This window comes from Patagioenas fasciata, chromosome 8, assembly GCF_037038585.1.
Source record: "Patagioenas fasciata isolate bPatFas1 chromosome 8, bPatFas1.hap1, whole genome shotgun sequence".
Lineage (NCBI taxonomy): Eukaryota > Metazoa > Chordata > Aves > Columbiformes > Columbidae > Patagioenas > Patagioenas fasciata.
In genome coordinates, this window is record NC_092527.1 from 25,728,251 (window position 1) to 25,753,280 (window position 25,030).

The window sequence follows — 25,030 nt, forward strand, 5'->3', positions numbered from 1 at the left end:
GGCGCGCCGCCCGCCAGCCAGCGGCGGCGGGAGGGAGGGAGGGAGGCAGCCCCGGCGCGGCCCCGCTCCGCCTCTGGCCCCGGTTTCCGGGAGGGGCGGGCGGGAGCGGCCGCCGGAGCAGCGTCGCGGCCGGTGAACGGGACCGGGGGACCGAGGCGACCCTCGCCCATTTCCCCAGCCAGCTGCCCCCACCGGCCGGGCCTCGCTGCCATGGTGCCCAGCCAGCTGCGCCTCTCCGCGGCCGTGAGTGGGGCCCGGGGGGAGGGACGGAAGGAGAGGGCCCGGCAGGGGCGGGCGGTGGCGCGGTGGACAGGCCTCGGCAGAGGCCGCGGCCTCTATCGCGGCGGCGCGGCCAGGCCGTGCCGGTGCGGAGAATGGGCCAGGCCGCCCGAGGGCCGCTCCAGGGGCGGTGGGACGGGCTGTTGGGCCGTGCAGCTGGCCGGGGTAGGGCTGCGCGGCTTGTGGGGCAGGAGAAGGGCTTCAGAGGCCGAGTGGGACCCACACGGGCCGGTTTTCCGTGTGATTTTTCTTCATGGTGCCCCACAAAGCTCTAATCTTCACTCCCGTGGTCTGCTGTTACCTACCTTCTACTCGCACTTCTCCTTTCATCGTTTTAGAGCTTTAATAAAGGGCGGTATCTTGTGGATGTCCTTTCTCTTTGTTAGAGATGTGCCCTGTACAGTATATGCAACCATTCCTTGTAGCTGGTTTTACAAGGAAGGGTAGGTTTGAAGCTATTTGTACTTGCTCTCAGGTTTTTCCCCCAAGTGAGGTTACAAAGCTTTCAAGACAACATCAGTGACACATTCTGACTCTCCGTGTGGCACCCTTTATCCAGCCAGGACAGTTCCAGGATCCCGTTCCAGATCCCCATGCTCCTTTCAGCCCCTCACAGAGTAGTTTGTTTATTACAAGGGGGGTGGTCAGTAGATCGAGAGAGGTCCTCCTTCCCCTCTACTCCGCCCTGGTGAGACCCCATCTGGAATATTGTGTCCAGTTCTGGGCCCCTCAGTTCAAGAAGGACAGGGAACTGCTGGAGAGGGTCCAGCGTAGGGCAACAAAGATGATTAAGGGAGTGGAGCATCTCCCTTATGAAGAAAGGCTGAGGGAGCTGGGGCTCTTTAGTTTGGAGAAGAGGAGACTGAGGGGTGACCTTATTAATGTTTATAAATATATAAAGGGTGAGTGCCACGAGGATGGAGTCAGGCTCTTCTCAGTGGCAAACAATGATAGGACAAGGGGCAATGGGATCAAGCTGGAACACAAAAGGTTCCACTTAAATTTGAGAAAGAACTTCTTCTCAGTGAGGGTAACAGAGCACTGGAACAGGCTGCCCAGGGAGGTTGTGGAGTCTCCTTCCCTGGAGACATTCAAAGCCCGCCTGGACACATTCCTGTGCGACCTCACCTAGGCGTTCCTGCTCCAGCAGGGGGATTGGACTAGATGATCTTTTGAGGTCCCTTCCAATCCCAAACATACTGTGATACTGTGATACCAAAATGTGCCCTTGTGTCTGTTTTGGGCCACATCCAGGCTGTGAACAAACATGAGCACAGGCCTGTGTGCTGGGCAGATCAAGGGAAGAATGGGAGTGACACTTGTGAGGGGAGCAGCAAGATCAGGGCTGAGGTCAGGAGACACAAGTTGGGATTTTGTGTGTAGGTTTGTTTTGCCTTTTCTTTAACTACCTTTTTTCTGTTCAGCTGCATGTTGTGAACAGGAGTCAACATGAACTATGATGTGTCCATTTCACTAGTGTGGGTTTAGCCGAGTGGAGAGGGTTAAAGGATGTGCCTTTTCTGGATGCGAATACCTCCTGTAAATGTAGAGCTGGAGAGTCCATGGTGTCCTGACATCGACAGTTGACATCTCCTCTGTCTGTCATCAGTTGCCTACAGTGTTTGTACATTTACTGTGATTTCAAGTTCCCATTTTTTTAGGAGCGCTAAATTAGTGGGCTTGGTTTTGTCTCCAGTTGCTTTGCTATTAATTCAAGATGTTTGGATTACTTAAATGTCAGTGGTTTAGATGTATTCCAAAGCATATTGTGACTTGTTTTAGTTTTGTGGTTTCACTTTGTTTTGTTGTTTGGGTAAAAAACGTTTGAAGTTGGTGAAACAAACAAAACACACTGTAGCATTTGAGTTATGTAGCTTTCAGGTTCATGGTTTGATAAAATATTTGGCAGTTAACGTACTAGTTTACTAAAAGCACTCTGATTTTTCTGACAAATTCCATCAAAGTGAAGATTATATTAAAGGGTTTATCAAATAATGAAAGTAGTTATTTTAAATATTCTTGACAATTTTGCATGTCTATGTCTACACATGCCTCTTCTAAAATCTACTAGCTTGGGCACAAAGCTTTGGTATCTGCCCCTGTTCTACTGTAGGTAAATACTAAATACATTTTCCTTATATGGGATTATTGTTTGATGTAGCTTTCCAAAAGGCACTCATCAGATTCTGACTGCCCTGCAGTATGACTCTGTTGGAGCAGCTTTTCTTGCATCTTTTCATTTTTTTTTTCATTTGAGTCATTCCCAGAATTAGTTGGGGGCTGATTACTGAGTATATCTACTTCTTTCCTGGGGCCCATCATCCAAGGGCAATTGCTTTGGGAAAATCTACTTTTATTCAACTTTTCTCTTCTTGCCTGTTTTTATACTTCATCCGTCTCATGTTCACTTTCATGCACATTGTGTTGGCTTGGACTTTCTCCCCTTTTGAGTACGAAGGAAGCTCTCAATGTTCATCTGGGAAGTATTACTTTTGCTGTTTAAAACATTCCTGGATTACCAGGATATTTTTTAAATTTAGAGGCCAAGTATAAATGCATTTGATGTACAGTCATAAGGTATTCAGCCTTTTTTAAAGACCATATAAGCTTAATTCATAAGAGTAGTGACAGGCTTGCTATTAGAACCACCTCAGCTGGGAGACCTGCAGTGTGGATTATCATGAGACCGTGCTGGGAGGACTTTGCGCCATTGCTGCTGTTTTAGTAGTGCATGAGGCCCACTTTCACCAGATGCTGCAGACATCTGCTCTGCTGCACTTTTCTTTGGGTAACTGATAATGTTGTGTCTCCTGGGAAATAGAAAACATAAAGGCAAATCAGAAAGTTCTGATTTGCTTTTGTTCAAATATACACATATATAAGAGCTATGTCTTCTTCAGAAGAGTTCCAGAGTAGAAGCACATTATAGTATCAAAGCAAGGAAAAAAGGTACATTTTGTCATTATTAATAAAAATAATTTTTATAAAATCTTAAAAATCAATCCTTCACTGTCAGTGTGAGAAGATAGTGCTTTACATACTCTGCATGATACAGACCAGTTGTAGATATCAGTAGGGGATATGGTTGACTGTCCAGCATGGCATTTCTGGGAGGTGTTTGCATCCAGAGAAGGCACCTCATCAAAATCATCCTGAAGAGATACATCTTTTTTCAGATTTTGTTTTTCTTAGGTTTTTGTCTTAGGAGGAATATGATCATAGGTAATGTAGGAATCAGCAATTCTGAATCAAATACACTGGTTTTCTAACCCAGTTTATTTTCTCATTCACAAGGAAGTATGTGTTGAACCTTTCCTGTGCAGATGTGCAATAACCATCCCTCTTTTTTTTACCTCAGTTGTGTAGATTTTCCAGTTGTGTAAATATTTTTTGGGTGTCGGTGCTGGTTTGTGCAGTGCCCGGCTCTGATTGTTCTCTTCCTGTGCTGCCCCTCCAGCTCGCTGGTGTATCTGGCTGGGGGCTCTGGATGGACTGTCGATGAACTTACCTGGGTTAAAATATTCTTTTTTGGGGTAGGACCCTTTGTAACTTGGGTGAGTTGTTTGATCAGGTTCATGTGTAGTTTCACAACTGTAACTGGACAGCGAAGGTACCAGAGTAGGTGTGAGGGAGGACATGGGATCTACTTAAGCCATTGCTTCTGCTGAAAGACTTGGACATGTAACTGTGCCTTGAAAAATGGAGGTGATACATCTGATCATCAGTCAGTGCTTCATTGTTTGATGCCATTAAGAAATGGGATATTTTGGTTTTCTTATATGCATTAATTTGATATTGTAGTCCCAAAGTGTGTGGAGAAAAATGTTTAATTTAATGGTAGGAGTGTTGTACTGATTAAATGGTACATTTTTGCAGGCATGTTGCTATTTTGTATTTTAATTTCAGTCAGTTTTCCAACTACCCCGGTGTAAAATCTAATGACCTAAAATGCTGTACTGCAGCCCAGAAAACTTGAGTTCTCATTTTTGTTTGTTTATAATATGGGCACATGAGCGTCTGTCCTCCAGGCCCCCTGAAAGAGTAGCTCCTGGGAAAAAAATACCTTTTTATATATAAGCGAGATTGATTGAAGTAAAGACCAGAGATGTTTATCATACTTCTAGTTATCTGCATCTATGTGAAGATTAAATATGGGTACATCTGCATATCAGTTATTTATAAAGTAATCTTTTGACAGACTGATGATGTCTGTCTTTGCCCTGTGTTGCTTGGAATATACTCTGCATTGTCAGTTGAATTTGGTTTGGTTTAGACATACATGAGAATTTGCACTTGCTTGCTTGTGGTCTTTCTCTCTTTCATTTCTGCCTGATGCACAGTACTGATTTCTAGTTACACTGTGTCCATATCACATTTGCAGCTGTATTGACTATGTTGTCTATTACTTTCAGGCACGTGGCCGTGGAGACTATGATTCTGATTTTAGTGATGAGGAGAGTGGAGAGAAGTCCGTGCAAAAGACTAAAAGGTACTTTGCATTATGTATTTTGTGCAAATGGCCTATTACTGTGTATAGAAGACTATGCTGTGGTATGTAAACTCTGGTGTTGAAAAGGGTTTTGAAAAATCATTTTCTTTGATTCTTGCATCACGTTGTGTCAAGCTTGCCAAAGCGTATCGTCTCCTAGGGACAGCTGATGAAGATCCGTTCTGCCATGTCCATCTGGTGTCTATATGCCCCTCAGTTCTCAGAGCAGAGTGTTTCATTTTTCTGAGTATTAGTATGAACTGCTAGGGTTTGGCTGCGCTGTTCACTGTGATCCATCAGGATATGTGGAACAGCTAAGAGAGCAAGGCAGAAAAGGCCAAGTGGCAGCAGGCTTTGTAGGTATAAAAGACCTGCTTAGAGGAAGTGAAGAACTCATGCTTCTTGTTTATTATTTAATTTGTGAAGAGACCTGGCAATTGGTGAATTGTGTTGTACACGATCCTTGAAATGTTACTGTACATCTCTTATTTAAAATCTCCTTTGCCAGTTCTTTCAGTGGTTCACACAACTACTGACCTTGAATTTTGTAGTCTGATCTCATTATATTATTAAGATTTTGATTTATTTATGTATTTATTTTGCTTAGACACCATAGTCCTTCAACACTTTCTGCACCATACTGAACATTTTACGTACATTATTATGTATTTTTCTTACATTTTCCTGTCTCTCTACTGCTCTGCTAATGGACTTTATTTAAAAAGGTTTTCTGGAAACTTTCCTAGGACTCTTGCATATTTTTCTTTGTAGTAAATTTGAAAGAGTGGGTTTTGGAGTGTCTGCCTGCATTCTTGGAAAAAAAATCATGTATTAATCACCGGAATAATAGCAGGGATTGTGCTGTTCCATTTATTTTATAAATATAGCTGTTCTCCATTAAAACAGTGACTGGTTTTGTTCAGTTTTCTTTTTTTTTTATAAAGCTATTACACATTATACTGTTCCACTTTCTAGGTAGAATATTAACTAACCATCAGGAGCCTTTCATAAATATCATCTTTACCCTTGTTCTGGCACATGACCGCCAGCCCCAGTAGGGCTCCTGTGTGGGTTCACTGAAGATTTGGTTTGCTCATGGAGAAACCAGCAATATAACAGTTTCTATTGCTCAAGTTAATGCTATGTTTGGGATATGGAGGTTTTATTTTATGAAAAGTTCTTGACTAACTTTTCTTCCTTTTTCTTCCCTGCTTTTAGTGTAAAGGAAGATGACCTTCTCAGAAAGCCGTTTCAAAAAGCAAAACAAGGCAGTGTGGTTCACAGACGATTCGCAGCTGAAGAATGGGATAGGTATCTTTAGCTTTTGTGAGAAGTTTTTCACTTAATGTAAATATAGCTTTCACTCAAACATTTTTGTTATTAACAGGGAAGAAGCAAGAAAAAGAAGATTTCACTTGATATCAATGGATGCCGTATCCTTCTATTTCATTTTTCTTCAAGTTCGAAGATGGGGCACAGGTCATCCATTATGGTGAAACACTGAGATTTCTCAGTTATCGCAGCAGTTGACAGTGCAGCATCAGATACTGAGTCGTTCTTCAAAGTAGCTTCTTTTTGTTGCTGAGATGTCTCTGAGAATGCCTCTACTCAGCAGAGGCATTTCCAGATTCTTCCTGGATGCTCATTTGTCCTGTTTGAGACAAAATTATACAGATAATTTTGTTTAGAGTGGCACAAAGACACTTTGCTCTTTCAGTAGAGTTTGTGCAGAACTTAATTCTATATAAGGCTGCTACTATCTGTAGAAAAGCATCTCTGCTGGAAATTTAAGAATGCATTAGTTAATTCAAAAGTATATTCAAAACAACCTTATCTCTAGTAATGTCTTCTACAGGTTCTCTAATGTAAGATTATTTAAGATCATGATCAGTTTTGCCTTCAGTTGCCTTGAATTCCTGTATTTGGAAAATAGCTTTTATGAGAGGTTATTAAGTAAAAATTACTAATAAATTCCTTTCTTTCTCGAAATTACTGAACTGGTTTGAGAAGAAAAACTTCCTTCTGTTAAGTATATAGGAAGTTTTTAATGGTTTTTTTTAGTTTTAAACTACAGTAAAAGAAATGAAGATAATTTCTGAAAAAATCCTTAATTGCTTTATTCAGTACCAAAGACACAAAAAATTTGTGAATGACTACATTTTATACTATGGTGGCAAAATGGAGGATTTCCGACGTTCTGGGTAAGAACCATGAGTAATCTTTCCCTTCTTACCTGCAAATCTACTCTGTTATGTAAAGCTGTTAAATATATATTACTGCTTGGCGGAGGATGTGGCAATGTATCGAATTACTAATTCCTTTGGTCACAAATAGTAGCTACAGTCATTTTAAATATCCAAACCACAGAGTTGCCTTGTTTCATGTTGCACCATTTTTTTTTTATATAAGAACTTACCATAAACTGAATTATTCTTGTTTTGTTATGTAAAAGAAAAGATGACAGGTGAGCATTAATTGAGAGTACATTGGGAGATATCTGGCAGTACCTTCAAAATAAAAACCTGAAATACTTCTGAAATGTGCAGAATTTCTAACCATTGTCCAGAATAATGATAACCTTCTTTAGAGCTATCTATATGCGTTCTAACAATACTGTCTTGTATAAAAAGTATTTTCAGACAGGATCAAGTCATCCACCGTTTCAGTGAATGTTTCTGTTTCCAGTGTTTCCACTGTGAATTTTTCATTTGGGAAAAGGCATGCCAGGGAAAGCATTTTTGATAGTTTTATTCCGTAGCAATATATTCCTCTATGTAGTGACGTGGAGATAACACCTGTTAACATACTGATGTTTACCAAATTATCATTTGACTGACTTCTCATTTTAATATTACATTGTACTAAAAAAATGTGTCCTTTTATAGAGAAAATGACAAGACGGATCTTGATGTTATTAGAGAAAACCATAGATTCCTGTGGAATGAAGATGATGAAGCAGACATGAATTGGTACCTGGAACTGTTACAGAACATGTTATTTTGAGATCACTTGAACTAAATTTGTGGTGTCCCCTACTAATTAAGAATTTCTGTGCATACTTAGTGATCATTCTTTGTTCTTTAATGTATTTAAAAATGAAAGACCTGTATGAGGTGTTTCATGTTGTAATAATGCTCAGTAGCAAAATAATTGATGACAGAAAGAAGTAAGAAATATTTGTGCATTCTCTGAGATCCATATGACTGTTCTGAAAACTCTGAAGGAAACCTAGTTTGAAAAAATATAGTTTAATTTATACTGCAGATATATATTAGATGTATTTTTCCAGTTTTATGAAAATTAGGCCTTAGCTCAATGAATGTATTTCTGTTGCATTTCTAGCCCTGCAACTTGTGTTCTTGAGATGAAACAATGTCTTTGTCTTGCTAATGTCATCATAATGTAAAATGAATTGTATCATGTTTGGTATTTAATAAAAAAATAATACCTTTTGTTATAGGGAGAAGAAGCTTGCAAAGAAGTATTACGATAAATTGTTCAAAGAATACTGTATAGCGGATCTCACTAGATACAAAGAGAATAAGGTACATTTCATTATTGTAAATCATCTTGGTTTTAAAGTATGGTCTTTTGTAAAAATTACTTTATGATTGCAGATATGTTGTGAAACCAGAAAGTTAGTACCCGTTTCTCGAGAACGAGAGTTATGAGAAGTTGTCAAGTTATTTAATAAGCAGTAGCAGTTTGAATTCAAGCATTGTCACTGCCCCAAAAATGTGCTTCTGTGGGAACAGGAGCGTTTCTGTCAGGCGGTGTTTTAGTAAGAGCTACAGTGTGTGTAAGAAAGGCAGAAAATGCAGAGAAGTTAAGGAGAAAAGGCTGGAGAGGTTTGCCTGGCGAGAGGCACTAGATGGAGCCTAAAAAAACCCTGGGAATGTTACTGTGTTTATAAAAAAAAAAAAAAAAAAAAAAGTCTAAAAAGAGAGTTTTGTACTTGAATGGTGGCAGGAACAATTTTGGAAATGTGTGTTGTAAAGCAGTGTCTTTTGCTGGTTGTTCTTTTCTGTTTATGGAAACAAGATTTATATGTTCCTTGTAAATAAATAGAATTTCTTAAGAGAAACAGCCCAATTCCAGCACCAGTTTTTCTTCTTAACAGGAATAGTCTTTGTACTTTCCAAGTTCTTGACTAAGTAACCTCTTAGTCAAAAAGAATACGTGAATTTCTATTGTGATTTTGCAAAGAGTGTTCCTGAACTCAGATGCATCTTAGTGTTGTTAGCACATAGTAACCCAGTCCTGCAAACAGTGTCTATATAAAGTTCTTTGAGACTATTTATAATATTGAAAATAACATTCACTGGTAAATATTTGCAAAGACTGGGCTGAAATTCTAATATTAGGCAGAAAAAATGACAGCCTTCTAAAGAAACATTGTACAGAAAAAATAAAAAATTAAAGTAAAATTAAGAAAAAGTGAAATGCCGAGGGTATCTTCCCTCCTTTTTTTTGAGTAAATTTTATTTTATTTTCCTATAGCTTGTTTGTATCCCTCAATCCCTGCCCTGCCTCCCAACTGATTTTCCCTTGAGCATGCTTACAGATTTTGTTTCTTTTGCAATTGTGCCAAGTTTCCATATGTTTGCTATATTTTGTGGGAAACTGCTCTGCCCCAGTTTCTTTTGTGTGTGTGTGTGTGTGTTACATGAACAGTGTTTCCCTGTCAGACTTCAAATATGGCTGTCCTAACTTGGAGGTCACTCTGAATTCCTTTGTGTGCTTATAAGTCATTACCTATACTTTTTGAATTGCCATGTCAGCATAACTCTGCTGTATCATGTAATTTGTTCTCTTATATTAGGTTTTGTTCTCTGTTCTCAAATACATTCTGACCATGTGAGAGTCCTTTCTTAGAAATTCTTCGAAAAATAGAAAAAATGATATTTTTCTCTATTACTGGTTTATCCATGCCCATGTTTGGTAGAGAAAGATGTCAAAACAGATTTTTTTTCTTGGAAGTCAGAAATAGGCTGCAGATCAGTTCCAGTTCACACCAGTGAAATGCAGTCTGTGCTTCCGCATTTTTCGTGCCTTGATTCTTTTTCTGCATTTCCAGAAACTGGAAGTTCAGTATCTTTAGCCCCTCATACCTTCTGCTTTGCGGTGCTGGTGCACTGTGGGTTACAAGCTTCTCAGCTGGCCAGTCTTTCATATGATAGTTGTTGATGCTTTGCATGATGATGCTTCATCTTGGTGTAGGAAGGAAATTATTGGCAGCGAGAACATCAGAACAGCCTCACCAGTGACAGGGTAGAGTCCCCATCACTGGAGGTTTTCAAGATGTGGATGGACAGGGTGCTAGATAATCTCATCTAGGCTGCCTTTCCCACAAAAAGTTGGACCAGATGATCATTTGAGATCCCTTCTAACCTGGGCTCTTCTGTGATTCTCTATCCTGCTAGGTGGTGTCAAATTAAAGTTGGAGATCAGTTTTCTTTAATGTTTTATATATATATAGCATAGCCTGAGACTTGCACATACGCACTCATCTGACTTTTCAAAGGTGTAATTGTTTTGCTACTAGCCAAAATTCTCTAGCCAGCTAATTCTTCTGAAGACCTCTACCTAGAGATTGTAGCTCAGATCTCATTTAAAACTTTCCTTCTGAGAAAAAAAAACACTGTTTTCCTAAGTACTGGATAATGATAAAGACCAGTTTCATGGGAGGGGATCTCTTCATGTCTGAAAACTAAGCAGAACACCTTGTCAAAGACTGAAGCTCAAAAGAAGACACTAAGAAGCCCCAAAACATAGAAACCCCAAGGCCACAGCCACATTGCACTTGCTGGTTCAAGCTGTTTCACTCACATTCAAGCATGGATACACACATACACACACAGATGGCTGGGACTCCTCTGGTCCCATAGCAGACCCTCCTGTTCTCTCATCCCTAGAGATACAGAAGTGCTTTCACACCCAGAGCAGGCTGGTGGGGACCGACTTGCCCTCCTTGCCCCCCAGCTGCTTCACCTGCTGGTCTGGCTTGGTCTTCACTGGTGCTCACACTGGCTTGTACATCTGCACTCATCGCACTTGCTGGCACCACAGGCATATGGAACCTTGTGACCCATGATGCCATTTTTCTTTTTGTAGTTAGGACATATCATCTTATCCTTTGCTTTTAATGAGAAGTGCCAAGGTGACCCTTTGGTAGTTAGAGACACTGGAAGAATGTTCTCTGACAGCTCTTGATTGTGATGGTTCTGTCACTCCTTACATTTTCCGTAGATCAGAATTTTTTATGTCAGGGTTGTCTTTGAACCTTCAGTGCATCTTGTCTGCAAGCTCTGAGGCTGGTAAATGCCCCTCTGTATTGTCAGATAGTATAATTCTGTTGTCAGTTTTGCAGTGCAGCAAGGGAGAGTGCTCTGCATGTAAGTTTTACTTTGATGCGCATTGGGCTAGAAATGTTCTCTTTGTTGTCTTATTTTCCTAGAAAGGATCTTATGTGCTTTGTTTTGTAGGTTAATAGATTGGAAATGTCTCCTGTTTGCTAAGAAATGAAGTCTGTCTGACACCTGGTCATTAAAAAAAATATTCTATTCTTCTCTTTTTATTTCCAGATATTTTTCAGATTTCTAGACCAACTTGTTTTCTACTTGATAATGTTAATATGTTCACTTTTGTAGTAGTTTTTCAGCACAGAGGCTTTCCTGTGAAAATAAAAATATTTAAAATATCTGCTGTTTATTTCCACAGTGTTGTCTAAATTTATACATTTCTTTTTTTCTGGAAGAGGTGACTGTGAACATGTTAATTGTTGCTGGAGCCAATGCATATTACACATGCAGTCCATATTTAATTTGGGAATTTTATTGTTTATGGAGTTGTTCTGCTTGGTCTTGGTCTACCATGTGGAAAGTAGCTCATTTAGGATCTTGTTGAACACACTTAGCAAAGATGATGAGGCAGAATAAATACTGTCTGCTGACTATGCTTTTGCATTCCTTAATACTGCAGGTGGACTATTTGAGAGCCTACCCTAATTTTTAATTTTCCTACATAGTTTAGTATGTTCGTGATATTTTAGCTTAGAGGAATTATTTTATATTGGCTTTTTATGTTTTTTTTTTTTTCTTCTTAGTCTTGGTCACTCTCTGTCTTTTTCCACTGATTGGTGGAAGAACAATTGGCAAAAATTAATGCAGATGAGGACAACTTTTGTCCTAGATGTAGTACAGGTAGTTCTGGCTCCCTCCTTTCTTCTATTTTGCTTATTTTTCTTGATATCATTACAGAAATACTCCTTAAGGATGGAATCTGATTTATTTCTTATTGAGTCAAGTATGGACTGTGAGGGAAAATTTGTATAAAAGTCTACTTCAGTGTAGCAAAAGTGAGCATGGATAGCTTGGTGATTGGTAAAGTAACAGATGGACTATGAAAAAGCAAACATGCAGATAAGGTCAAATTGTTTTTTAATGTTTATTGCCAGCAGCACACATGTGCAAAATTGGTGCCAAAATAATGTTGATTTTTAATTGTAAACTTGCAGTATTTTTCGATTGCACCACAAGCTTTTCACAATTAAAATACCCTGTAAAACAAGAAATGTCCTTTAAAAGAGCAAAGGCAATTACCATCAGTCTTTGGAGCGGTTGGTTTCCATCATGAATTCTACATTTGCAGATATATTTTACATTCTGTTTTCACTGAACTGTTCAACACAGTTCTTGGTTTTTACAACTGACGAATTTTTGTTTGACTGGAGTGGTATGATGGTACTTCAGACCACACTGCAGATTTGTAGAGTAGGCCAAGCACAGCCTGATCCATCCTTAGCAAACTGTCATCATACACAGTGTGACAGCAGAACCTGATCTCCTGTGATTTTTTTTTTTTTTACGGGTGAAGCCAGTAGGTGTGAAAACATTGTTTATATTTTAATACCAATTTGAAAATGAGTGGGCGCATTTAAAGAGGCAAATGGTTTGTTGTTGTACACATTTTTAGTTTTCTTAGACGTCTTTATGTAATATATTGACTTGGAGAATATCAGTGCCAACAAAACGTTTTGCTACCAATGTCTTTCTGCTTGCTTTTTTCAGCCTTGTTATTAAGGTACAGAGCATTTATATTAGAGTATGGCACATTCTTAGAAGCCGAAACTTTTCTTTCCCTGTTTTTTCCAGTGTTCTTTGAACCACATAACACTTCATGCATGGGAACTCCATACTGTTGACCTTCAGATAAAGAGTTATTATGTTTTTACAAAAAAAAAAAACAAAAAACAACATTAAAGACCACACACAGCAATAGATACTTCTACTTCTGTGCAGTGATGTGTGCTAATATGACTTTTCAGTATTCCAGTGGTCTTCTCAGTTTTTAGTGTAGACAAAATTGCATTACAGTATCTAGTAAAGTAATCTATCCTACTTCCCTGTTTGTTCTTCTGCCTGTTATGCAGTCTTTAGAAAGCCATTCAGCATCTACTGGAATTTGAATTGCATGTGTAAATTGGAATCCTGGAAAGCAGAGGCAGAAAGATATTTTTAATTAAGAGAGAAAGAAATTAAATTTTACAAACCACAACTGAATGAATGAACCACGTGCAGGACATCAATCAGCTGAAAGCAGTCCTTATATTATTGAATACGTTGACTATTCACAACTGAATTTTGGTTCTTATCTTAACAGTTTGGATTTAGATGGCGACATGAGAAAGAAGTAATTTCGGGAAAAGGTAATGCCAGTTTTCATTTTATATGACATTCCTTCTTGATACTTTTCTTGCTGCTTTTTGACATAATTTTGTTAGACAGTATTTGACAATAGCGGTAAGTTCATCAGATAGTAATGGACAATAAGTTGACCTGACTTTTCTGTTTCATGCCACATAGCTCTAGAGTGCACACTCACCTGCATATATTAAAATTAAGAGAACATATTATTTATTTTCACAAGGTCAGATTTGTAATGAACACCAGCATAATGCATTTAGCAATATAGGGTTTCATGGATATGTTTTTAGCTGCTTTTCTTCAGTCATTCTATGTTACCTCATTAGTCTTTGAAACCTTTAATTGAAATCTCTTGATACTTTTCCTCAGGAAATAATTTTCTTGATAGTTTCTCCAATGCTGTTTTGCAAAATGCTAACTTCTAAATTAAAGTTCCATATGTGATGTCTGTCTTAGGCTAAATAGATTTTGAAAGCTTCACTGGGAATTGGTGGAAATGGTTGTCATGTCTTCCATTCTTGTTTCTGAATTGGTAGCTTGTTCTGGCTGCTTCTGTGTGCAAGTTCTTACCGATGTGTTACTAGGACTTTGCACAGGGTCCCCATTCCTTGGCCCAGGGACAGGGACTTTTTCAAGTAGCTGGACGAGCAAGAACATGGTGTGACTCTGTTGCTCTCCCTGTGGGTGGATCTTCATACGTCTGTACGGTTTTCAGAAGTCATGCATGCATGTGTAAGAAAATTGCATGGAGCGGTGCTATGCATCAGAACAGTTCTGTAGACGGCTATATTTATTATAATGTATTACAAGAAGTTAGAAATACACTTGTTTTAAAACAAAAAATTCAATCACATTTCACAGGATGGAGTGTGAACATTAGTGGTAGGGTTTTAAGCTAGAAAGATGAAAGCTCTAAAGGTAGTTTAGTCATATGTTGCATTCAGCACTACAGATTATATTAAGAGATAGTTACATTTGATATAGTTATATGCTTTATTGAATGCTTTTAAAAGATAATTAAAATTAAATGAGAAATGAGTAATTTAGGAACAATTTATGTCTTCATGGGAAAAAAAGGTAAAGTTGTATTGCACTTTTAATGGCTGGTTCTCCATGTTTAAAATGTGGGGGGAAGTGCAGAATTACGTGTTTTAAGCTTTTTAATGAAATCTGAATGGAAAATGTACAATTGGTGTGTGAGAATTGCAAAATAGAATCTTTCACCACTAAGGGGCGCAAGAATTCAACCTTATCTGGTGTATTAAATATGCTTTTCAAGTGCAGTTTTAAATGGTCATTTTAAAAAAGTGTGAATCTTTAATGCCTTTCTTTTGCTATTTTTAAGTATAAATCAGTAATATAAATGGCTTTAACTAAATGTAATAGAGCATTAATACTTACCTGTCTGATAAATTCACATCAAAAAAGGGAGAGCATGTGCTTCTTTTAGCTGTGACATTAACCACGTTAAGGAGAGCCAGTGCTGGTGCACTGTGCTGTGCCTTGGGGTGTGCTAAGAAGGGAACACAGGAGTGGGTTACTCATATTTGGTTGCTTTGTTTTCAATGTTTGTCCGTGAGAGGTCATGGAGAAGAAGAGTTAGGATGAGTGAAAGGAGAAGTATCACTTATGTAATTGATTGTAAATACCAGATTATTTCTTCCTCTTCTTTTCTTTCCCACTCCAATGTTTTCCCATAGGTGTTTTGAAAGGATGTTATACTGGAGATTGCTGTTGTATCTCATGAAATTTAAAATACAACTGTAATGGCAGTTAATGATTTAATATGTTGCCAGTTTCAATTAAAGATTCCACAAAATGGGCATTTTCTTAATTAAAATCTTAAGGTAAAAACCCTACTTTAAATGAGTTAGTTGGTCTGAAAATAAATCCTTAAATTGAAAAGCTTTTCAGCTATTTAAAAAATACATTTTACTTGCATTCCCAAGTACTTTACTTTCAAAGGATGAGTAGTAAGATATTGCATAAAATTTTAAAATAAAAGGTATTTTAGGCCAAAGGCAAGAGTGGTAGAAGTTTTCTGTAGAAATACTGGTAGAGGTGAAATAGGACTTCTTCAGCAATATGCAGAAAGCAAGGTGAACATGCGGGTATATTTTCTGTTTTCTACTTATTTGTATTTGTAAATTAATTAGTAAAATACTCAAACCAGACATATTATTTGGCAAAATAGGGTTTAATACCTGCTAGTTGATCTACTCAATTTTTTCACTATTTCATTAAACTAACGTTTTGCTTAAAAGTGTCTTTCTTAGCCTATTTTATATAAATATAAATATAAATATAAATATTTTGTATATTTTATATGTATAAAAATGCACATATAATGTGCATTTAAACAAATGTTTTTCCCAATCTGTTTCCATTATTTTTTTTTCTCTGTAACTTCCTCCATGGAAAACAGGCAGGGTATCAATACCTGAATGGTGCTCCATGTGTCTGTGTACCTATCTGGTACATTTGAGCTCTGAACAAAATGCATTGAAATCAGTCTTTTGACTTACTGGATTTCCTTAGTATGTTAGCTTGTAGTACTGGTATTTTCCACCTATTCTGTTCTTCTTCAAGAAGCAAAAGGTGTTAATAGTTTTCAAAAGCACACATTTAACAGCCAGATTATAGGAGTTATAATTCTGAACATGAAGGCAATAACTTCCCTGCAGCTCATAGCAAGGTGACAGAACTTCAGGCAGAAATGGAATTTTGGACATACATTTTTCCTACTGATTAAATTAGGCAACTGTCCACATGGCGCCCTGGATTCTGTGTCTACTTTTCTTGGACATGTAACTGTGGGAAAAACTTTTTTCAAGTACTGAATAATCTGGTCTGTAGTTCCCTTTGATTTCGTATACATGATGGGGATTATAATGATCTCTTCACAAAAATATCGTTTTAACGCATCTATGACATTCAGATATACTAGGGTGATAAATACTACTGAAAAAGCCTTCAGGAAGAGTAGAATTCTATATTCAAGTAAACACTTGAATATGTGTTGTGAGGATTGCAGCGTGAAAGGAGGGTGAGAGAAGCACGGTTGTCTGTACATGGGTATGGCATGGAGCAGGGATCTACTAAAAAAAACCTCACCGTGATATAAAATATTTAGATAATCATAAATGCAAGTGAATGTGTAAGGACATAGAATTACGGTGGTTTATGCAGTTAAGTTCTGGTTTACCCAAGAATTCATTGCTTGCCTTAGCAATCTGAAGATGCTGTTCCAATTTTGTTCTTGTGAACATACGCAGTTTCACATCCAAAATGTAGAATATCCAAAATTGATTTTACATACTGTAAAGAGCAGCTAAACATAAATAAAATTCATGTATCTGTCTTTACTATCTGCCTATTTTTCTGGGTTTGTTTTAGGGTTGTTTTTTTTGAGAAGATGTGAAGTAAACAAAGTCTAGTTAAGTTCAAAGAAGTTTTGTGTAGCATAAATTTTTCCCTGTAGATTTTTACTTCTTTATAAAGGATACAAATTATTGCTGATGACAGAGGGTACTGACAGCCATAGCTTACATAGGCTTAAACATATTCAATGTCTATTAATTTGAAACTTTTTAAAAAAGGGAGTCCTGGGGATTTTTTTTTAGATTCAAATGTTAGCATTGCAAGTGATTTTACATTGCAGAACTGAAGTATCTGAGGACACTGCCAATCCATTAGTTAGCAGCTTAAGCAGAATGTTCTGAGGTTAATCGTTCACCAGCAGTCATGCTCGTGAGCCTATTAATACACATCCTTACTGCCATCTCTGCATACAAATCAGTCTCCTGCAAAGGGAATATATGTATCTTTATAGCTGCAATATTGGGAACCCAGTGGTGTAAACAACGTTGGTTACGTGCAAATAGTTTTAAGATTAGTGTTGTATTTAGCATAATAAACCCAAGGAAACTTTTAAAGCTGCCATATAGTTTCTTGTAGAATTGGATTTCCTTTTCTTAAAAGAAAAGTAAAATGTTTATGGGAAGTCATTAGAATACAAATTGTGTGTCCAGTATATCAGCTAGACTAGTAAGGTAATGAACAATGGATCTCTTAATTTTGTACATACATGATACTGTAAATAGTTTGATGTCATTAAAGATAGATGTCTGAATCGCATCTCTTGATCCATCAGCCTCTGCTAAGTAATTATTTAAGATACAGAATTTGACATCAGTTTCTTCAGAGTTCAGTATTAGGCTATTTCATAACATATACTTTCAAGTTATGTTCTTTCTGCAAAGATGCAATATTAGACAAGTATGATTACTTGATCTGTCATTATCTGTCATTGTTTCCTATTTGAGCTTTTTTATTTGAAGTAGATAGAAAAGAAAAAGCAAAAACTGAGCAAAACTGAATATAACACCAAACCTATGCTTGTTAATCATTGAACCACAGTTTGCTGTTTTTGACATCTTTAAAGGTCAGTTTTCCTGTGGAAATAAGCACTGTGATGAGAAAGAAGGCCTGAAGAGCTGGGAGGTGAATTTTGGTTACGTTGAACATGGTGAAAAGAAGAATGCACTTGTGAAATTGAGTAAGTCAGCTCTTCAAGGATATGTACACTTAAAAGAATACAAATATCTTGTTCTTTAAAAGCTTATCAAGTGAGACGCACTGATAATTAATTATATTAGCTCATGCCAAATGGAAAATGCTGAACAGGAGATAATTTTATTAAGTTAATTGCAGATAGTATGATGGTCTTGATTTAGAGAGAATGGCTGTTATCGTTATAGATGAGTCTGAGAGCTTCATGCTATGTAATTGGTGGTGTCATAAAATTAGAACTGATTAGAAGCTCTTTGTATACAAGCATGTCTGGTTTTAACTGACAACACTGCATTACAAGGAGGGTTTCATCATTGTCATTGCTTAATCAATTATGTGGCTTAGGAGATCTTAGGGCTTTGAACCAGACAACTTCTTGCACACCTTCAGCTCAACTAATTTTATTTTTAATATTTATGTTTTCCTCCAAAAATTCTTAACTTTAATTAAATCACTTCCTTTTGCAGTCTTGTGTCTTGAGTGGGATTTTCTTACTCAATATGGTGAACATTTTGATATATTCGTCAGGTAATTAAACTTACCACAGTTTACACAGTTATTTTGTGTTAAACAAGTCAATGGTGCTTTTCTCTTTTGTACACAAGACACTCCATGTGGCAGCACTTGTTCTCTGGCAAAGCTGTAAGAGACTTACAGGTCTTCAGTATAACTGTAGAACAATTTGATCCATAAAATGGGATATCTGTGCATGATAAGCACTGATACTTTTTGACGAAGAGTTGCCAGTGCTAAACTTGTGATCCTTCTCCAGGTTTAGTGAAATACTTTTTGAAGACTTTTGTTGTGCTATTTTTGTCAACCCTGGCTGTAATTACACTGTAACTTTCGTTTTGAAGGAAAAGCTACTGAAATTAGAAGATAGTGTTCTATCTAGTTTTATGTCTGTATTAATAAGTTTTTTTAATTATGCTTATCATATATATGGGTATAATGTTTTCATGTTCTCTTTTTTAGGAGTATGTCCAGAATGTTCCTACAAACTAAACTTTCATCACCGGTAATGAAATATTTTGGAAATATGGAGACTGAGTTATTGATAGATAACAGTTATGATGAACAATAAATAGAGGGACGACTTCAGTTAGATGATTAAGAACTTTGTTTGTGTAGAAATAGATGCAGATCTGGAGTTATTAAGTCACTGTCTTGACAGCGTTGAGAGTTATTGTTTTGCTAATGAAAGTACAAAACCCCTCAAACTGGCAGAATCCTGTTGCCACACAAGTTTTCTTTGCTTAATTTCAGCTCTGTGATTATTTTCTGGAAGTTTATGCACAACACTGTGTTTTATTTTCCCTCTTGCTAAGAACTGGAATGCTTTTTCGTTTCTTAGAAACAGTGGGTTTCTGTGTCAGTCACGTGACCGTGCTTTGAAACTTTGAATTTGAGTATTTGTTCTTCTTTAAGAATCACTTATTAATAGGAAAGAAAAATAGTGAATTTTGAACCTATGAAATGTGTGCATTAAGATTTGGGGTCTTAATATTATTATCTATAATCTTACTGAATTCCACGACTATTGGTATTCAGGTTTTATGATTTTCTGAATCTTAATGCGGCATAAACTTTGTTGCACAGCTCAGTAATTAAGCCATACAATTACATGAAAAGCGTATGAAAGGGAAATCTTTGAGCTAGGAAATAATGATTTCTTTTTCAAAGTAACACAGATCAAAGGTGCATCTATATGGATATATCTAAGGTAGTTAATTAACCTAATTTAAAAGTTAATTCATATTCGGTTTCATTAAAGCACTGTGTAGGCACATATTAAGGAGGAGAATTACCTAACTGAGATTAGTTTGATTTATCTTGCTTCTGTTTGGAAGTAAAACTGTAAAACCACTTGAATTCAGAATAAGCAGAGTCAAACACTTTATCAACTGTGGAGCAATATTTTGAAAAAATTTAGTGAATTCTTTGTGCAGAGAAGCAGGAAAAACCCTATGTTTATACAGTAAGCCTATATAGGTAATGCTGAAAATAAAATACATGGGTTGTTACTCTGCAGCAGGTTCTTAGGTGTGAGATCCTTCTACCTCAAGTTTTGTCACTGTCAGATATGAAAATATTTTTCAAAACCTGTTTTTTTCTCATTACATGTATGAAATTGTTTGGTAAAAGAAAAAAATAAGATTTCAATATAAATAAGAATTTGGCATGTCATAAAATTACTTTTAAATAATTTTTTAAAATTTCATCTTTGATTGTGAATTCACTGGTTTTGTTGCCTGCATCAGTGTCATTTTAGCACCTTGAGCATTTCCTGTCCTTTGTCTTTAGCTTCAGAGCTCTAGTGTTTCTATAGCACTTTTCATTTTAACTAATTTAATTTTTTTTTGTTTACCTAGTAAAAGGATTCAGGGAAAAAAGGACAACTGTCCGACTTAATTAGATACTTATGATTTACTCTTGCTTGAGGAGTACATATAACATATAACACAGAAGATGTACATTCATTTTTTTTAAAGGAGGAAAGAAGTCAAAGCGCGCAAGAAAAGGGGCACATCTGTACCAAACTCTAAAGAACCAAAAATTAAAAAGACAAAATTATCTAGTTCAGCAAAAAAGAAGTCCAAAAAAAAGACTCATAAAGGTAAATTTAAATTTTAGACTGTCAATTTTTAACATATGCAAATATGTTAGTGGAGTCATAGTTTTGCTATAGCTATATATGTATAGATATAGATATATAGTTATGTATAAATGTAGATATGTAACTTTCTTGACTGTGTAACACAGATAGTAAAAACAATAAATTTCTTAGGTAAAATTTCCTAGGTGCACAAAAAATATAAATTTGGAGGGGAAAAAAAAGATAAATTTCTTATATTTTACAGAGAGGGAGAGCCTTTTGAAAAGTGTGCGTTGCAAGGAAAATATGTTGAAGAATTGGGCATTGCATACCATAAAAGCTTGTGAAGTATTTAATTCCTTAAGGCTTTGGGGTTGAAAGCCTTTTGGAAATGTTAGATAACCTTTTTACACCACAGATCTCTGGATGATGTATTTGAGCTCAAACTGATGACCTTTGAACTCATGCAAAAAAAGTCTTTTCACTTCTGTGTTTGCTTGCTTACTTTGAATGTGTGGTGTGTGTGTGCATGTGCACGTGCTTATGTGAGTACAGTGCGATAGAAATATCCTTGTAAACAATTTAAGAGAACAGATAAAACCAAAATAAGCTTATTATTTTTAAATGGTGTTTCTTTCCAGATGAGGTTTCTTCAGAAGATTCAGATAATTCTGATAAAGGTAAAGTATTTTAATATCTTCTGCTTTTTATGTTTTTGTAATAAGTTGTATTATTTCATGGTCATCTGTCATTAGTTTTATTCGCTGGCAGTTTCGGTATTTTATAAGATCATAAGAATGCTCTGTGAAAACAAGCAGAGATGTGAAGGGTCAAAAAAATTACGAATTCTTGGAGAAAAAGTGTAAGGAATTTTAAGAAGGAAATCTTTTAAGTTTAAGTAAGGAATAAAAATGTGGGCAGATAACAGAGTGGAAATAATCAGAAAAATGAGAGGTCAGGTTGTTCCAGAAAAGAGTAGAGAGAGCAAAAATAGGTACATTATTAATAATTGCATGGGCCCAGTTTTGCAAATTTATGCTGTGTAATGTGTGCCATATAAAGAAAGTATTTTTCCAATATAATAACTACTACATCTCCTTTCAGGGAATGATACTAATATGTACTCTACTCAAAAATATAATAGATTTTAAATAAATCCTAGACTTCAACTGAAGTATTTTCCAGCTGCCACCTCAGAGGCTGGCTGGTTGCAGGTGGATGCGCTCAGGGCTCCCTGGGCGCTGCCCGGCTCTGTCTCTCATTCCAGCCCCAGGTTCTTTCCTGGTGAAACAAGCCCCATCTCCTGGTCACACCCATTCTTGCTGCAGACTGTTCAGAAGGGATTGAGTGTTTGTGCTGATGGCTGTGTTGTGCTACATGTTCTTAGGAATGTTCTCAGCACCTATATTTTCCCAGGAAAACCTTCAGCTGTTCACTTACGCCTCAGACCGTGCCCTAAGTCTCTGTTTTGTCAGGGAAGCTCTATTGGAAGATTGGGTTTTTTAGGTCGTGGCATATTTCCGATAATCAGATTTTCTTTTTGCATTTCACTCCTTCTGAATACTTGCGCAAAACGGTTATGCAGTAATCCATGTTTTCTGACCATTTCACTGATAAGTTACAATTGATAAAAGCTGTCATTCAAGTAGAAGTAATTGATGCACTTAATATCATGAGTTGAAACTGTATTGTGATTTGGTGCTTTTGATTATAAACCCTTACTTTTAGGAACAAAGTGATATGCTGCTGTTGTGTCAGGATCAGTGTTCTGACATGTTCATTGTTAATTTGGCCAAAATATTAGTTCATGATATCACAGAATCACAGAATGTTTGGCATTGGAAGGGACCTTGAAAGATCATCCAGTCCAATCCCCCCCACTGGAGCAGGAACACCTAGATGAGGTCTTTTTGATGCTGTGTTGAATAATATTAGAAAATGTTTTCATTCTTTACTTTATGCAAAGCAAAATGTTCTTTTTATTCTCCTGGTTACAATTAAAAATTGCTCTGGCATTATACCGTCTTAAAAAAAAAAAAAAATGTGTTTCATTAGCACTTTTAATTATTTTTTAACAGATTCAGATAGCAGCGATGCACAAGATGGTCCCTCTGATTCTGACTTTTGGAAAGGTCCTCTACAAGAAGCAGATGAAAAATCACGGTTAGTTTGATCTAGTGAACTTGTAGCAGTAAAGCGTACTGTGTCCATTCAGAACTGAAAAGGCAGAGATTTTTCCAGAGTCCTTCAATGGATATTCTGACATGTAATATTGTGTCAGATCTCCTTCCATGTAGTGAACCTAAGTGTGTTTTTTTTAAAGAGGAGACATACAGAACACTGGAGGAGACGCCTTTGACAAGCCACTACCGTGCCACTGCTGTCTTACCCCCTTCTGTACCCTTAACTATCTTAGAATTAAATCCTGAACGGTCAACTCACTGCTGTCACACAGAAGGGGAAATGTGGAGGGTATTGTAATGTAGTGAATAAGCCAAAACGGTCTATACCAGCTACAAATTCTGATCAGAAGTCTACTGAATCTTTTTAAACAAAGATTATGTCCTAGGTAAAGATCCAAAGCAGAACTTCCTTTGACTTCTTTTTTCTTTTTCTTTTTTTTTTTTTTTTTTAACAGGGAGGAGGAGTTTGATGAGTATTTTCAAGACTTGTTTCTCTGAGACTTGAAATTGATGTGGGCTCAACTTCTTCATGAATTGCCAAGATTCAAGTGTGGAAATCTGATCATAATTAGGGACCAGAGACCTCTTTCTGCCAATATACCTCTTCTGCAGTCACTCAGATGGACCATCTCAGCCGCTTGTCTTTGTGGAAGGCTTCAGGTGTAGCAACTTTATTTTTCTTGTGATACGCTGTGTACTCATGAAATAAATATTTTTTTCAATTCAGTGCAAAAGATATATGGCACCCAGACTTAAAAGTAGGAAGGATGTAAACAAACAAGAATATAGTTTATTTACATTACATTAAGGAAGGTGGCTGCTTTTTTTTTTATCCCAAAGTTCAGTTATTGTCAGATTTTTGTAAAGAGGCATCTTGGAAGATAATGTTATTAGTTTAAAGCCGAACACTTTAATATATTCGTATTTCTAATTTATTAAACACAAGTTAATAGCCTTAAATTTATTGGTCATGTAGACTTCAATATTCAGGTATTAGTCTCTGTAAGTATTTTGAAATGCTATTGGAGAAGTTCAGTTTTTATCATATCTGTATTTTGCTTGAATTAGGTAAACCATATGTGAAATGCCTCCCCTGCTCCTTAGAAAAGTTTAGTTCATCGTGACTTTGTTTTAAATTTTAGTTATAATATGATGTGACTGATAATTCTACTTATAAAAATCTGGTTGGTTGGTGAAATTTTTGATATAAATAAAGTGTGTGGCTTTCTACTGGGGAGGTACATGTGACTTGTATGTTTTCTGTGGTTTCTGATCTCCTTAACATTGATTGAATGTTAATCCTTCTTTAAAGTGTAATCCTAAATATACAAGTAAGGAATGTATATTGTTTGAGAAACCTACTGCATTAGTCTTCCTCTTCAAATTGCCATACTATTTCAAGCATTCTTTGTTTCCAAAGAAATGGTCTGCACATGAATAGTTACAGTGGCCGTTTTCTTTGTCAGATGAAAATTACTTTGGATATAAAGGACAAGTTTTTTTCATGTTTGTGTTAATCGGAGGAAAGTTAATGTTGTATAAAAAATATTTTTGATAAGTACTTCCCACTGTAGATATATTTATAGAAAGTATTTATTGAAAGTATTTAATGTGGAAAGTGTAACAGCAGAGATAGTTGCAGTTTATTTATTAACATTTTACATGAACTCATATGAATAAGTTGAGAACTCTATTTACAAATATTACTTAACATAATTACATTTTAAACAGTTTGTACTTACGTAATAGATGACAGTACAAGAAGATATTTAGGGTGTCCTTGAGCAAGAAATAAACGTAGCCTTGCGTGAAGGCTTCTTTAGGTAAGAAGGTGGATTTAAAGCTTAATTCTCTGTCATGATGCAAGCTTGGTTGAGAGTCAAATCCAATCTGCAGCAATCTGCTTACATGTATGCAACTTGCCCAAAGGGGCTTTTGTCAAATGCGTTGCTATATTTGTTGCTTCAAGTATTGTATATGATGTGTTCTGGATAACTAACTCCTCTTTGGGTCTTCAAAATGCAGTTATGAAAAGGTACAGTATATATATTAAATACAACATTTAATACAATTTGGATAAAATCACATGATCAAGCAACCTCGAAATAGCTTACTTTAGTATCTGTGTTTAAAACAGAAAATAATAAATGACACCCAGTTTTATGTCATAACCAAGATTACATAAAATACTTGGCCCATTTATAAA

The 25,030-nt window shown here is 36.7% G+C and overlaps 1 protein-coding gene across 1 annotated transcript; it reads left to right on the forward strand.

Annotated features, from left to right (window-relative positions):
• The first annotated feature begins 57 nt into the window (after nucleotides 1-57).
• LOC136104213 (protein FRA10AC1 homolog) lies at nucleotides 58-24,930 on the forward strand. Its single transcript, XM_065842912.2, has 14 exons — nucleotides 58-243; nucleotides 4,692-4,768; nucleotides 5,987-6,079; nucleotides 6,156-6,201; nucleotides 6,893-6,969; nucleotides 7,654-7,737; nucleotides 8,229-8,313; nucleotides 13,430-13,475; nucleotides 17,918-18,031; nucleotides 19,021-19,063; nucleotides 20,538-20,662; nucleotides 21,283-21,321; nucleotides 22,720-22,804; nucleotides 23,280-24,930. The coding sequence occupies exons 1-14, from the start codon at nucleotides 211-213 to the stop codon at nucleotides 23,320-23,322; spliced, it is 990 nt and encodes a 329-aa protein (XP_065698984.1). The 5' UTR covers nucleotides 58-210; the 3' UTR covers nucleotides 23,323-24,930.
• Nucleotides 24,931-25,030: the final 100 nt, after the last annotated feature.